This window comes from Microtus pennsylvanicus, chromosome 11 (genome assembly GCF_037038515.1).
Source record: "Microtus pennsylvanicus isolate mMicPen1 chromosome 11, mMicPen1.hap1, whole genome shotgun sequence".
Classification (NCBI taxonomy): Eukaryota; Metazoa; Chordata; class Mammalia; order Rodentia; family Cricetidae; genus Microtus; species Microtus pennsylvanicus.
The window spans coordinates 69,658,663-69,674,655 of record NC_134589.1 but is presented as its reverse complement, the minus strand read 5'-3'; the positions used below and the strand labels follow the sequence as shown (position 1 = coordinate 69,674,655).

General features: G+C 43.7%; 1 protein-coding gene across 1 annotated transcript in view; it reads right to left on the bottom strand.

Moving 5' to 3' along the window:
- Window positions 1–15,993, bottom strand: part of Sec24a (SEC24 homolog A, COPII component) — a 67,142-nt gene that overhangs the window by 7,684 nt on the left and 43,465 nt on the right. Inside the window, exons 14-21 of the mRNA XM_075992707.1 lie at window positions 14,948–15,068; window positions 13,156–13,314; window positions 12,472–12,645; window positions 9,814–9,924; window positions 7,242–7,417; window positions 4,365–4,502; window positions 669–773; window positions 162–254 (exon numbers count right to left, since the gene is read on the bottom strand). Of these exons, the coding sequence (XP_075848822.1) occupies window positions 162–254; window positions 669–773; window positions 4,365–4,502; window positions 7,242–7,417; window positions 9,814–9,924; window positions 12,472–12,645; window positions 13,156–13,314; window positions 14,948–15,068 (1,077 nt within the window). The remainder of the gene's footprint in view (window positions 1–161; window positions 255–668; window positions 774–4,364; window positions 4,503–7,241; window positions 7,418–9,813; window positions 9,925–12,471; window positions 12,646–13,155; window positions 13,315–14,947; window positions 15,069–15,993) is intronic.

The following is a 15,993-nucleotide window of genomic DNA, read 5'->3' as shown; positions in this document are numbered from 1 at the left end:
AAATGAGCACTCACAGATGAAAGAGATATTATCTGTGAGGATATTTACTCTCTGGGAGAAATCTGGAGTATTAATTTCTGATTTGAAAATGGGTTTCATGTTTTTTGTCATAGTTAAAATGCCCTTTAAATCTCCTATGACTAATAACATAAAAAGCTTACCATCTTTTGTGGAATTGATGCATAGTTTTGAACTCCCAGAACTTGGCTGAGGAAATTCTGTGCACAATTTCTTCCAACCCAAAGCATCAGTACCTGCAAACAGGAACACACTGTTCTGAGAGGTCTTAAAGGTCAAAGGGTGAGCATGCTTAGTGGGATGTACAGAGAACCACTGCACACTGTGAGATAGGAGGCTGCGGTGGTGGGAGAACCAATGCCAATACACAGATTTAAGAGGCAGCTGAAGGCCGGGCGGTGGTGGCGTACACCTTTAATCCCAGCACTTGGGAGGCAGAGGCAGGCAGATCTCTGTGAGTTCGAGACCAGCCTGGTCTACAAGAGCTAGTTCCAGGACAGGCTCCAAAACCACAGAGAAACCCTGTCTCGAAAAAACCAAAAAAAAAAAAAAAAAAAACCAAAAAAAAAAAAAAAAAGAGGCAGCTGAAGCCAAGTGCTAAGGAGATTCAGCAGCACACTGAGCTCATCAGGCTAAGTAATTCCACTCACCGAGCCTGCATCCATGAGGAAAGCTCCATCTCTGCTCAACTTCTCCACCGAGAGCTGAAGAATGGGGGGCTGAGGTATGGTCCTGTCATTAATGTTGAGAGCTCCCTGAAGAAGGAAGCAGAGAAGGTTTTCAGATGCAGGTAACACACAGACACAATATACATATACTTGCGTACGTACATGTATATGGTATGTGTTCAAGTGCCTAGGTGCATGGGCATGTATGTCTGTACCAGTGCACAAGCTCACAGTTGGTGTTGGGTGTCTTTTACTTTATCAAGGCAGTCTTTTGCTTAACCTAGAGCTCACCAATTCCAGACAGTCTAGCTACCAGCTCATTCCAGGGATCACTGTCTCCACAGTGATGGAATTACAAGTGGCTGTCATGCCCGATTGTTGACTTTAATGCCTGCCCTGCTTTCTATGTGGGTTCTGAACTCTGGTCCTCACGATTCCACAATAATCATTTTATCCTCTGAGCCAAACCCCCAGTTTGGGTGCTTTTTTTTGAGAAAGGGTCTGAAATAGCCCAGGCTGGTCTCAAACTTCTTATGTAGCTGCAGATGATTTTGAATTTCTGATTGTCACCTCCTGATCTTCAATTTTGAAATTACCGACATGTGGTAACATGCCCAGCTCTCCAGAGATACAGTTAAATGACAAATATAATTAAATGAATTTGACTTCTAAGAACTTAGACCTTAATTAGGTAAATCAATTATCCATAGTAAGATGGAGTAATATATATATTAAAAAAGAGTCACTGTGACTCTAATAATTGAAATAAAATTCTGATCATATTTCTTTGTGTGTGTAGCCAGAAGTTAATGGCAAGTGTCTTTTCTGTTACTCTCCATCTTATTCTCTCAATGAACCCAGAGCTTGTTGACTCAGTTAGCTGGCCAGCAAGTTCCAGAGACTGTCCTTCCTCTGCTCTCCCGCCAGTGCTGGGGTTACAGGCCCATGCTGTCATCTCTGTTCCCTGTGCTGGGGTTACAGGCCCATGCTGTCATCTCTGTTCCCTGTGCTGGGGTTACAGGCCCATGCTGTCATCTCTGCTCTCCAGTGCTGGGGTTACAGGCCCATGCTGCCATCTCTGTTCCCTGTGCTGGGGTTACAGGCCCATGCTGTCATCTCTGTTCCCTGTGCTGGGGTTACAGGCCCATGCTGTCATCTCTGTTCCCTGTGCTGGGGTTACAGGCCCATGCTGTCATCTCTGTTTCCTGTGCTGGGGTTACAGGCCCATGCTGTCATCTCTGTTCCCTGTGCTGGGGTTACAGGCCCATGCAGTCATCTCTGTTCCCTGTGCTGGGGTTACAGGCCCATGCTGTCATCTCTGCTCTCCAGTGCTGGGGTTACAGGCCCATGCTGCCATCTCTGTTCCCTGTGCTGGGGTTACAGGCCCATGCTGCCATCTCTGTTCCCTGTGCTGGGGTTACAGGCCCATGCTGTCATCTCTGCTCCCTGTGCTGGGGTTACAGGCCCATGCTGTCATCTCTGCTCCCTGTGCTGGGGTTACAGGCCCATGCTGTCATCTCTGTTCCCTGTGCTGGGGTTACAGGCCCATGCTGCCATCTCTGCTCTCCAGTGCTGGGGTTACAGGCCCATGCTGCCATCTCTGCTCTCCAGTGCTGGGGTTACAGGCCCATGCTGTCATCTCTGTTCTCCAGTGCTGGGGTTACAGGCCCATGCTGTCATCTCTGTTCCCTGTGCTGGGGTTACAGGCCCATGCTGCCATCTCTGCTCCCTGTGCTGGGGTTACAGGCCCATGCTGTCATCTCTGTTCCCTGTGCTGGGGTTACAGGCCCATGCTGTCATCTCTGTTCCCTGTGCTGGGGTTACAGGCCCATGCTGCCATCTCTGTTCTCCTGTGCTGGGGTTACAGGCCCATGCTGTCATCTCTGCTCTCCAGTGCTGGGGTTACAGGCCCATGCTGTCATCTCTGTTCCCTGTGCTGGGGTTACAGGCCCATGCTGTCATCTCTGTTCCCTGTGCTGGGGTTACAGGCCCATGCTGCCATCTCTGTTCTCCTGTGCTGGGGTTACAGGCCCATGCTGTCATCTCTGTTTCCTGTGCTGGGGTTACAGGCCCATGCTGTCAACTCTGCTCTCCCGCCAGTGCTGGGAACTCACTCAGGTCCTCATGCTCTGCAGCACGCACTTCACCCACAAATCACCTCTCCAGCCCATTCCCATCTTCTGTTGTTGTTTTTATAGTTTATCTTTATTTTATGTTCATTGGTGTTTTGCCTGCATGTATGAGGGTGTCAGAAACTCTACAATTGGAGTTACAGACATGTGGGAGCTAGGAATTGAAGCTGGGTCCTCTGGAAGAGCAGCCAGTGCTCTTAAGTTGCTAAGCCATCTCTCCAGGCCTCCTTTTTTGTTTCTGACCAGATCTTTAGGTGTAAGCTGGCTGCCACCTCCCTATGTAGATAAACATAACCTTGAACTTCTTTTCTGGTCCTCCGGCCTCCACATTCCAAGTGCTCCACATTCTGACTGTAGGCAAGGGTCATCACGCTGGGGTTATGTAGGGCTGAAGAGTGAACCCAGGCTTTCCGCCTGCTGGGCAGGCGTTCTACCAACTGAGTACATCCTTGGCTCCAATTTTTTAGTTTTGAGAGAACCAGGCAGGCCTTTATAGCCGGGGCTGGCCTTCAACTCCTGATGCATTGGAAACGCTAGGACTACAGATATATGCCACCCAGTTTGCATTTTTATTGTTATTTCTTATTTAAAAAAATAAATTCAGTCAGGCAGTAGCGGCACACACCTTTAATCCCAGCACTCAGGAGGCAGAGGCAGGATCTTTCCATATAGATCAGACTGGCTTTGAACTCAGAGATCTGCCTGCTTCTACCTCTTAGTGTTGGGATTAAAGGCGTGCACTACTACTCCCAGCAATTTCGTTTCCTTGAATTTGACAACAAAAGCAATATAGTTTTGTATTTACTTTGAAGTTTTTGGGTTTTGTTTTCTGAGACAGGGCCTGTTTCAAACTCATGTATCTCACGTTATCCTCTTGCTGTAGCCTCCCAGTTATCGAAACTTCAGGCATATGCCAATTAGGTATAACCCAGCTAACTAGAAAGTGAAATGTTAGGGGAAATTGGCAAGGGTATGTAAGAACCTCCTGTGCTGGCTGTCTTATGACAACTTGCACAGCCTAGTCCTTTGAGAAAAAGGAACCTTAACCAGACTGACTCGGGGGACATTTTTCTCAACTAGTGAGTGATATGAGAGTAGCCCAATGTGGGCGGTGGTCTTGGGTATGTAAGAAAGCAGGCTGAGCAAACCATCAGGAGCAAGCCAGTGAACAGCACCCCTCCCTGACCCTCCCGTCAGTTCCTACCTTGAGTTCCTGTCCTAACTTCTCTGCATGATGAACTACCAACTATATGCTGAAATAAACCCTTTCCTTGCCAAGTTGCCTTTGATCATTGTGTTTTGGCACAGTAATAGAAACTGAGACACTGTCTATAATTTATCTGTAACTTATCTTTAAATCTAAAATTAGAGAATTTGTCTTAGAAAACTTAAAGTCACCATTTTCAGAAACTTCCCTAAAAATCAGAGTTTCTATACATTTACCTAGAAAAAAACAAAGAATTAAGTAACAAATTCTCATTTCCATAGTGAATGTAACTAAGCTAAACAATGTCAGAAGAAGGCACAGAACAGGAGTGGACCTTACCTCATCTGAGAGGTTGTCAACTCTGTACAAACTGGGGTGTGTTGTGAGCATCAGGTGAACCAACGGCTGGTTTTTCACTTGACACATGGCAAAAATTCGTTCATCCAGACGTGCATTTGTCCCAGTCTGGAAAGACTTCTGTAATAAAATAAAAACCATGCTCCCCAATATTAAAAAAAAAGACAGGATTTTGCAAATGTCAGTTGCTAAAAGATCTTCAGAAGAATTAGCAAATTTATCATAAGTTATCCCTTGAAAATATCTTTTAAGAAGTCTGTATTAAATTACACTGCACCCTCACATGGATGCCTCAAGTAATCAGACACCTGACAACAGCGAAGCTACCTGATCTCCCGGGTGTCTACTTCTTTTTTTTTTTTTTTTTTTTTTTGGTTTTTCGAGACAGGGTTTCTCTGTAGCTTTGGAGCCTGTCCTGGAACTCCCTTTGTAGACCAGCCTGGCCTCGAACTCATAGAGATCCTCCTGCCTCTGCCTCCCAAGTGCTGGGATTAAAGGCTTGCGCCACCACCGCCCGGCCTGGGTGTCTACTTCTATCACTAAGCCAGGCCCAGTACTGCCTGCACAGTGATGGTGAAGGAGCTGAGCAGCGAGGAAGACAAGATAAAGGCACACGCACACGTGACATACAGAAAAACTCACCCAGTTGCTATGCCTGCTGCGTGGTAATTAACAGAGGCTCCGTTCACATTAGAGGAACTGAACAATGTGCCAAACCCTACAAACCATGCGGTGACAAGGGTGAGACAGCAGCACAGCAGCCGACTCTGGGGGACCAGGGAGGTCTAAGGAGAGGTTTTAAAGTCTTCCAGTTGGTGGGAAGGAGTAAAAGAGGCAGGGAACAATGAACCAGATGTGAGCAGAACGCTTCTCAAGGCAGGCTCGGGTGAACGGAGGCATTTGCTGGCACACTCAGGTAAAACATTGACAGCTTTGACCTCACTGCACCTAGCTCAGACTGTCACATGTCACTCACTGCAATGTGCGTGCCTGCTATTCGTCTATGCTCACTGTCCCAAAGAACCTAGATCTGTAGCTTTGGAGCCTGTCCTGGAACTCGCTTTGTAGACCAGGCAAGCCTTGAATTCACAGAGATCCGCCTTCCCTAGTGCTGGGATTAAAGCTGTGCGCCACCACCACCTGGTCAGAGCAGCTTTTATGCCCAGGACCACTGCACTCATGAGATGGGCATTGGCCAGCACATGGTGAAAACTGGGGGCCTAGGTAATTGCAATAGAGACTTTTCTGGCACAGCATGAGAACGAGTTTAGTTAATGATCTCACCTGTAAATATAAAATAAATAGGGGCTCAATGGTTAAGAGTATTGCTTGGTCTTGCAAATGACTCAGATTCAGTTCCCAGCACACATATGGTGACTAAAAACCATCCGTAATTGATCCTAGAAGATCTGATGTCTTCTGACCTCCACAGGCACCAGGTACTCAAGCAAACAAAACACTCAGGTATATAAAATAAAACAAATAAATATAAAACAAAGTATAAAATAATCACAGCATATACAGTTACAGGTGAAATAATTTATTTCATTTATTGAGTGTCTATTACATACTGGGTGCTGGAACTAAATAGTGAATAAAAAAGATAGATTATCATGTTTGTAGTTTATTTCCTATAAAAGGAAATAAAATTGGGTGCAACAGTGTACTTGGGATTCAAGGCTAGGCCTGGTCTACAAAGCAAGTTCTAGGACATTGAGGGCTACATAATGACATCCTGGCTCAACAACAACAACAAAAAAAAAAAAAAAGGAAAAATAATAAATAAGCACACTATGTGATCAGAGATAACTGGCATAGGAAGGACAGGGACAGAAAGGTGTCACAGTGCTGTGTGACGGAAAGGGATGACAGTGCTGCACATGGGGTGGAAATCAAGTAAGGCAGGCTATGAGAAAAGCTTCCAAGAGAAGAACCTGGATAGTTAGATGTTAAAATTTAAGTACTTACATAACTTCTTTTTTTTAAAACTCTTTTTTTTAAATTTATTTATTATGTATACAATATTCAGTCTGTGTATGTGCCTGAAGGCCAGAAGAGGGCGCCAGACCTCTTTACAGATGGTTGTGAGCCACCATGTGGTTGCTGGGAATTGAACTCAGGACCTTTGGAAGAGCAGGCAATGCCCTTAACCACTGAGCCATCTCTCCAGCCCCTTACATAACTTCTGTGACTTGAATGAGTTAAAGAAGCTAGAACTAGAGCCGGGCGGTGGTGGCGCATACCTTTAATCCCAGCACTCGGGAGGCAGAGGCAGGCGGATCTCTGTGAGTTCGAGGCTAGCCTGGTCTACAAGAGCTAGTTCCAGGACAGAAACCAAAAAGCTATGGAGAAACCCTGTCTCAAAAATCCAAAAAGAAGCTAGAACTACACGATGCTATGGCATGCACACAATTCCCATTCATGTTGTACACATATAGGATTCTCCTTGTCTAACTGGTAACACTGCCTCCCCTGTCCTTCCCACTCCCTGGTCTCTAACCATCACTCTGCGCTTTGAGTCCACGTGCTCATTTCTAAGCTCTGGTAGGAGTGAGAACATGCAGCACACGTGTGGCTTCCTATACCAACAACACAGTTTCCACTTCTTTCTTTGGAAAGCTAGTTATCATTTGAATTTATGGTCACATTGCTGAATCCTTCTTGTGAGCTATCTCTTGTGTGTGTGGCACTTAGATTATCCACAAATTTCTTTGGCTCTAAATCCCTTCAGTGCTCTAAAAAAGATAGGGTTTCCATTCTCAGAACATTTAACTGGTTTAAGGCCACTCGTAAAAATATTAGGGTTTCATGGAATAAAAAGCTTTTTCACATTGTTACTATGTTAGTTTGTTTTCTTACCTGTTTAAGGAGAGCCAACACAAAAAGTGGGAAAAGCCTCAAAGAGAAAGGAACCATGAGGCCTGGCTGCTGGCTGCTCAGGACTGAAGAGCGGTAAGCCGAAAGAGAGTCGATGACGGCGTTCACCAAAGCATCCCGGGCATCACTCAGGCTGGCAGTCACTGACCTATCAACAGCTAGGGAGGTGACAGCAGGAACAAAGAAGAAACAAGACAGACGTTTGGTGATTCTACTGGAAAGGATAGAATAGAATAGAACACACACACACACACACACACACACACACACACACACACACACACACACGCCCACATACGCCAGAGGGTGGTTTGCAGGAGTCAGTTCTCTTTCCATCATATGAGTTCAGGGATGGAACTCAGGTCCCTAGTCAGGCTGGTTGGCAAATACCTTTACTTGTCAAGCTATTTTGCTGGCCCAATGAATTCTTTTTCCCCAAGACAGGATTTCTCTGTGTAACAGCCCTGGTTTTCCTAGAACTTGAACAGGTGGGCCTTGAACTCACAATGATCTGCCTGCCTTTCCCTCCCAGGTGCTGGGATTAAATGGAGCACCACCACACTCAGGGACCAATGATTTTTTTTTTTCCACAGCAGATTTAAGCAAGGTTATGAAAGCATATGTTTGAGGGGCTGGAGAGATGGCTCAGTGGTTAAGAGCACTGGCTGCTCTTCCAAGGGTCCTGAGCTCAATTCCCAGCAACCACATGGTGGCTCACAACTATTTGTAATGAGATCTGGTGCCCTCTTCTGGCATGTGGGCATACATGCAGGCAGAATGTTGTATACATAATAAATAAATAAATAAATAAATAAATAAAAAGTATACGTTTGAAAGTAACTATATATATATATATATATATTTTTTTTTAATGTCAAATTTGGTTCCAACTCTTTATAGCCAAGGTCCTTAGAATTGTGGTGTGACACCCCAAATGAGGCCATGTAACTGAATGTGGGGGATTAAAAAAAATCCGGCAATAGCAAAAGGGTTTTGAAGTTGGAACACACAAAAGTTAATACAAACACACATGTAACAAACCCAAGTTTTTCTGGGAATGCTCAGCTATGTTGTGCTGTGTGAACTTGCTGCAGTCGCCTCTACTCCAAACACACAGCTGAATCACTGAGACCTGAGACCTCTTGGCTCAGAATCAGACGCTGCGTGTAATGGACGGCAGGGTTGTAAGTTCTTGGTTTTCTGTTCTCATAAGACACAATGGTTTAACTATGAAGAATGCACGTCCAGTATTTTCTATTCTGTCTCAATACGTAAGCAGCTTTGAACTGTATTACATTGGAATGTTTCATTTTTAAAAACTGTTGTTTGAGTTGCTGAGCTGCGTTTCATAAAAAGTTGTTAAATGAGTTCATCTTGAGAACAGGGCAGAATAATGCCCTAGCCATATTTTGGCTATTTTGTATTATGTATTTATATGAGGTAATTCCCTCAGTATTGATGAAAAAAACAAAATATACATCAACTCTAAGAAATGCTGAAAACATTCTGTATCCTAGATATCCAAGGTTTAATTCATGAAAAAATAAACAAGCACATCCATCCCATTAATATACAATTTGCTTCTGTATGTGCTAAATGGAGAAACTATGCATATGCCAAAAATTGTTGTAAAGTTTATAATTCATCATCAATAAAAATGTGATCTGTATATGTGTACCTCTCTCCTACATCTGTACATCTGGGGCTGCATGAAATATACATGGGTGCGAGGGCTCAGCTGTTGAGGGTGCTTCCCAGCTCACTGCCACCTGCTATCCAAGGATAAGCACTATGGGCAACAGTTCCAACAGATGCTCACACTAACCATTTCATGTTTCGGGGGCTGGAGGGGTGGCTCCACTGTTAGGAGCACTTAATGCTTTTGCAAAGGACCTGGGCTCAGTTCCCGGCACTTACATGTCAGCTTATAACCACCCTTAACTATAGATCTAGGGGCTCCAATGACCTCTTCTGGCCTCCTCAGATATCAGGCGTACAAGTGTATGTACAAACATAAATGTAGGCAAAACACCCATACACATAAAGCAAAAATAAAAATAATTTAAAAATCTTAAAAAAATAAAAGTTTCAGAAGAAAATATAAGATATATGTATGTATACATACATACATACATATATATGTATATATATATATAGTTATTTAAGTTCAAAGCAGACAAATATCTATAGAGAGTCATTTAATGATGGCTTAAGGCCAGTGAAGGAAAGAGCAAGAAGTGGGCAGTAATTGGGCATGAGATTCTTTTGAGTTGACAAAAATGCTCTAAATTCAGACTGTGATGATGGCTGTACAACTCTGTAAATACATTAAAAATGATGAATTATACAATTAAAATGGCTGAAATTCCTATAATATGTAATTATGCCTCAGTAAGCCTGTTTACACAAACAAAACAGGCACGATCAGCTGTAGTGGACCTTTTCATTTAAACAGACAGACAGAACCTCTAAGGTAACAACTTTAGGTAAAACAAAGACTATGTATGTGTTTAAAGGTATGAGGTAAAACACTTAAACTGAAAACAATCCTTACCCATATTAGCCAGTAATCCTGAAATCGCTTGAACATCAGCTCCAAGAAAGACCTCATTTAGGGTGGAAACGACTGGCAAACACAAAGTATGGACACGGATTCTCCTTTCACCTTCAGGGGAAAAACACGATAGCTATTTTTTATAAAAAATTATGTTAAAGCCATTTCTTTTTCCCGCTAAAAAAAATCTATCAATCACTTTGCTTATATGTGTGTAGCTGTCAGAGGATAGTATCTGCAAGTGGGCTCTCTCGCCATGGGCATCAGGCACCTTCACCTGATCCACCTTGCCAGCCCCTAAAATCATTTCTTCTCTAACTCAGAACCAAGGCGGTCACACAAAAAGCAGGGACACCACACAGTATCAGAAAATACCCTCAGGTTTTACACTGTAACCATAAAACTCCTCGTGTCTGAGATATTATTAAGTAGGCAGCAGACGTTGTCCCTTAATGCTGACAATATGCTAGCTTTCTCTTTCCCTACGAAATAGGATCAAGATTCAGCCCAGGCAGGTCTCCTGACTGCTAAGATTAGAGTCACACAACTATGCCTAATAAATTCCTTGCCTATTAAAAGATTTATTTATTTTTATTTTATGAGTGTTTTGCCTGCATGTATGCCAGTGTATCATAGTCATGCTTGGTGCCAGAAGAGGACATGGGATCCCTTGGAAACGGGAGTTACAGACGGTTATGAGCTGTTATGTGGGTGCTGGAAACAGAACCCGGGTCTTCTGGAAGACAGTCAATGCTCTTTGTTGTTTGTTTTTGTTGAGATAGGATTTCACTCACTCAGGAGAGCAGGATGGCCTCAAACAAACTCACAGATATCCGCCTGCCTCTGCCTCCTGAGTGCTGGGATTAAAGGTGTGTGCTATCACTGCTCAGTTTAGTCAATGCTCTGGGAAATGGTAAATCATCTCTCCAGCCCCCACTTTTATATGTATTTGTTTGTTTTGTTTTTTTGAGACAGGGTCTCACTATGTAGCTCTGGCTATTCTGGAATTTACTACATCGACCAGGCTGGCCTCAAACTCAGAGATCTGCTTGCCTGTGCCTCCCAAGTGGTGGGATTAAAGGCCTGAGCGTGCATGCATGTGTGTATTGGTATATCCATGTGTACCATGCATGCACACATGTAGGCCAGAGATCGACATCAGATGTCTTCTTGGTCACTCTTCCCTTTCTCCATGAAGACGGCCTCTCATTCTAACACCACAGCAGCTTCCCACACCACAATGTCCGACTGCTGGGGTTATTTTTGGTGCCAAGTATTTAGTCCAGGATCTCACACTTTAGACTGGCTGATCAACAAGGTCCCAAGATCTGCCTGTCTCTGCCCTAGAGCATTGGGGCTATAGATAAGAGGATAGTGGGGATCCAGATCCAGATTCTCTGCAGCAAACACTGCCCATGGAGCCATCGCTCTAGCCCCTAATGGAACCTTTTTTAATTTTTAATATTTTTGGTTTTTCGATACAGGGTTTCTTAGTAGCCATGGAGCCAGTCCTGGAACTCATTCTGTAGACCAGGCTGGCCTCGAACTCACAGAGATCCGCCTGCCTCTGCCTGAAGATTGTGAGCCACCATGTGGTTTCTGGGAATCGAACTCAAAACCCCTGGACAGCCAACAGTGCTCAGCAAACTGCTGAGCCATCTTTCCAGCCCCCAATGGGATTATTTTTTTTTTTAAAGATTTACTGTTATTTTTATTTATGTATGTGTGCCACATGTCTGTGGGTACCCGCAGAAGCCAGAAGGTGTAAGATCCTCTGAAGCTATAGGCAGCTGTGAGCTGCCATAGGGGCTGGGAACTGATATGTGGGTTCTCTGGAAGAGCAGGAAGCAACACTGTTAATCACTAGCCATCTCTCCAGTCTAGAGAGAATTCTTTAAATCAGAATATCTGATCGTAGATAAATATCTGTTACTGGGGACAGTGGGTAGTGCAGGCACATTAATTAGTGTATTAATTCTGTAATGCCAGCACTTGGGAACCTGAGGCAGGAGGAGGGAGGAGCTCAAGTTTATACACATATATTGATCTTGTCTTTAAAAAAAAGGGAAAGAAAGGAAAAAAAAAAAAACCTCATAAAGATCCACCTGCTTCTGCTTCCTGGGTGCTGGAGCCAATTTTTTTTTCTTTTTCTTTTTTTGGTTTTTTGAGACAAGGTTTCTCTGTAGCTTTGGTGCCTGTCCTGGAACTAGCTCAGGCTGGCCTGCCTCTGCCTCTCTGCCTCTGAGATTACCACTGACTAGCTTTTTTTTTTTTTTAAAACAAAATGGTTTAGGAAAATAAAGACAAATCTTTTGACTACCAAGAACAGCAACAAGATTCTTATGGTTAGAAAATGTTAGCTCAACAGATACTAGTAATTAGAAGAGAGCACCATACGCCACAGATAGCAGCTCACCATAAAGCTCTCTAGATCCTTACACTGTGCTGAGTTAATCATGTGCTGTATGTTCACACATCTGTTGAGAGGGTCGGGCAGAGGCAGGCGGATCTCTCTGAGTCTCAGGCTAGCCTCGTCTACACAGCTAGTTCTAGGCCAACTACAGCAGAGCTGCAGAGTGATATCTTGTCTCCAAAACAAAAAACAAAAAAGGATAGGTGTGGTATCTTTTGTGAGAATAAATGTAGACATGCACGCACCTTTACTTGATGTGTATAAGAGTGCCGACTGGAAGGAAACCAGCTGAGTGTCGGTCAGGCTCTCCTCCACTGACATCTGCACTGCGTACCCAGCGTCTGGGTTGACATTGGGAAGAGAGAGTAAGTCTGTAGAGCGGACGAAGAAGTTCCCGTGGAAAGTATGAATGGAAAGACCTGGAATAAAGAAATTATCACCATGATTGTTGTGCTTACTTTTCTTTATGAATTCTTTCACTTTCATGTCATTTTCTTTGGAGATGTGGCCTCTTTTTAAAATAAACTGAAGTAACACACAGCATAAAATTCACCATTTCAATGTGCACAGTTCAGTAGTTTTAAATACATTCACAATATTCCCTATTTTTAAAGATCTGTTGTCATCATTTTAAATTATGTCATGTATGTTTGTGTGGGTCTGTGCACAGGAGTATAGGGACCTACAGAGGCCAGAGGCATGTGTGAACACCGGTACATAGCTCAAGTCATCTGCAAGAGCAGTGTTTGCTCCTGATGCCGAGTCATTTCTTGAGCACCAGTAGTCCTGTGTTTAAACAGTTTCCCCCTTTGGTTGCATATTCTCTACTTTCACACTCTAGAACTCAGCAGGGTAAATCCTGGAGGACACATATTTTTACTGTATAAAAAACAGTATGTAGCCTCATGAGGGAAATAAAGTGTTTCCACCTTTGGTGCACCGGATCCTCATGACTGCCTCAAAGCCAATCTTCCGGGTGAGGTATCTCTGTAGTTCCTTCTGGAATTTCTGCACTTGAACTGGATTGTGCTGGTGATGGTACGAGGGGTAGTAGTAAACACTGCCTGCTGAGTACCGAGAGACACAGCCTGCAAGAGAGCACACATTCTTTATGTTACCACGCATTCGTTCCTGTGATGTGTGTGTGAATAGATTAGCAGTATCTACACCTATAGATATATAGAAATAAAATTTCCAATTTTTAAAGATTTATCGTTATATTTTATTTATTTATTTATTTATTTGATTTTCGAGACAGGGTTTCTCTGTGGCTTTGGAGCCTGTCCTGGAACTAGCTCTGTAGACCCAGGCTGGCCTCGAACTCACAGAGATCCGCCTGCCTCTGCCTCCCGAGTGCTGGGATTAAAGGCGTGCGCCACCACCGCCCGGCTATCGTTATATTTTAAACTATGTACAAGTGTGTGTTGGATTTATTTACACAAGTACAGGTACCTACAGAGGTCAGAGGCACCAAATTCTCTGGAGTTACAGGCAGTTGTAAGCCAGAATGTAGTGTGGAAACATAATTTAGGGTTATGTTACACCTATCTACCTATCTATCTACCTACCTACCTACCTACCTACTTATCTATGCACACACATATACCTCTCTCTCTCTCTCTTTCTAAAAATTTACTTATTTATTTATTTTGGTTTTTCGAGACAGGGTTTCTCTGTAGCTTTGGAGCCTGTCCTGGAACCAGCTATTGAAGACCAGGCTGTCCTCAAACTCACAGAGATCAGCCTGCTTCTGCCTCCCGAGTGCTGGGATTAAAGTGGGATTAAAGGCGTGCGCTGCTACTGCTCAGCGGAGAAAAGTTAGTTTTGTTTTTTTAATTATGACATTCATTGAAAAAAATCATCAAAAAAGAACTTGCTGCTGGGTGTGACAGAATGAGTCTCTAATTCCAGGATTCAGGAGTTGGCAGCAGGAAAATCCAGAGCTCAAGGTTGCGGGGTCCCTCTGCAGAATCAAACCAGCCGCAACTGGTCCTGGCTCAGGAGGAGAAGTGTGCAGCTGGCCACCTAGACACCCCCCCCCCCTCCAATCAGACGCAGAGGGAAGTCGAGTTGAGCAGAAACTCGTTTATTTCCTTACAACATGCAACATATAAAGCAAAAACCCATGAATCCCAGAAGTGGAAGGGAAATTAACCAATTACGTCAGCAGTCATGTCTGCATGAGTGGCAGCTCCTATGGCCCCTAATGGGGATCCCACGGGCATCAGGCACTTTATGTCATCTTACTCCATCTCTAACTCCAATCTTTTTTTTTTTTTTTTTTTTTTTTGGTTTTTCGAGACAGGGTTTCTCTGTGGTTTTGGAGCCTGTCCTGGAACTAGCTCTTGTAGACCAGGCTGGTCTCGAACTCACAGAGATCCGCCTGCCTCTGCCTCCCAAGTGCTGGGATTAAAGGTGTGCGCCACCACTGCCCGGCTTCCAATCATCTTCTTGTAAGTCAGATCTCCTCCCCCTTGCTCCCTTCCAGCGCCATCTTGGCTGGGAGTATTCTTCATGGGCTTTGCAACTGCCACCTTTTTAAATTTTGCGCCTTTTTCTAACTGTCACGCTTTTGGCGTAGCTGTCATGTTTTTGGTGCCAACTGCGCCTTTTTCTGACTGTCACCCCCCCCCAACTTAGCTACTCCAGCCTCCTATCACAAGGTCATCCTGGATTACCTGAAACCTTGTCTCAGAAAAAAAAAAAAGAACAAGAACATACCTAGAGAGGCCAAATCAGAATACTGTCCACTGAGAAGGAATAAGTCAACAGCTGCCTGCTGTCCAGAACAGTCCAAGGCTAATTTCTTATAGAAGTCAGTAGATGGTGTCAGGTGTATTTCCTATTATTTGTAGAACAGAAAGAGAAGAATGTAAATACACTTAGTTATACCACAGTGTTAAAGCACTCTCTGAGGGCTTATGTTTATTCTGTTTACTATTAAAAAGAAATACTTTTTAAAAAAAGAAAAGAAAAGAAAAACCTCTACTACATTAACTTTGTAATAGACAAAGGTATTTATTATTTTAACTTCAGCCTACTAAATGCTCATATGCCGGGGACACCCCAACAATTCATACACGGCATGTATTTAGCCCTTTCAGTTTCCCTAAGAGGTGGGCATTAGCATCATCTTCCCTTCATACACAAAGAAACTGAAGGTGTAATAAACCAGTTACTGAAGTCTAATCTCTATCTGGTAGAACTTATGCTGGCCGGTCAGGAATGACATGGAACTATGTGGTGGACCTACTTTTCTCTTATCTTTTGGTAAATGCAAATTCCTAACTCACATGCCAGAGGAGCTTAAAAGCAATCCTTGGCTGTTAGTCTACCAGGGATTTACCACTTTCTTTCTTTTTTGATTTTTCAAGACAGGGTCTCTCTGTGTAGCCTTGGCTGTCCTGGAACTTGTCTTGTGGCCCAGGCTGGCCTCAAACTCACAGAGATTCACTTGCCTCTGCCTCCCGAGTGCTGGGATTAAAGACATGCGCCGCCACCACCTGTTTATTATGACCATTTCTATAGTTTCTTTCTTTCTTTCTTTTTTTAAAGATTTATTTATTATGTATACAGTGTTCTGCCTGCATGTATACCTGCAGGCCAGAAGAGAACACCAGATCTCATTACAGATGGCTATGAGCCATCATATGGTTGCTGGGAATTGAACTCAGGACGTCTGGAAGAGCAGTCAGTGCTCTTAACCTCTGAGCCATCTCTGCAGCTCCTATTATGACCATTTCTTTTTTTTTTTTTAATTTTTTTTA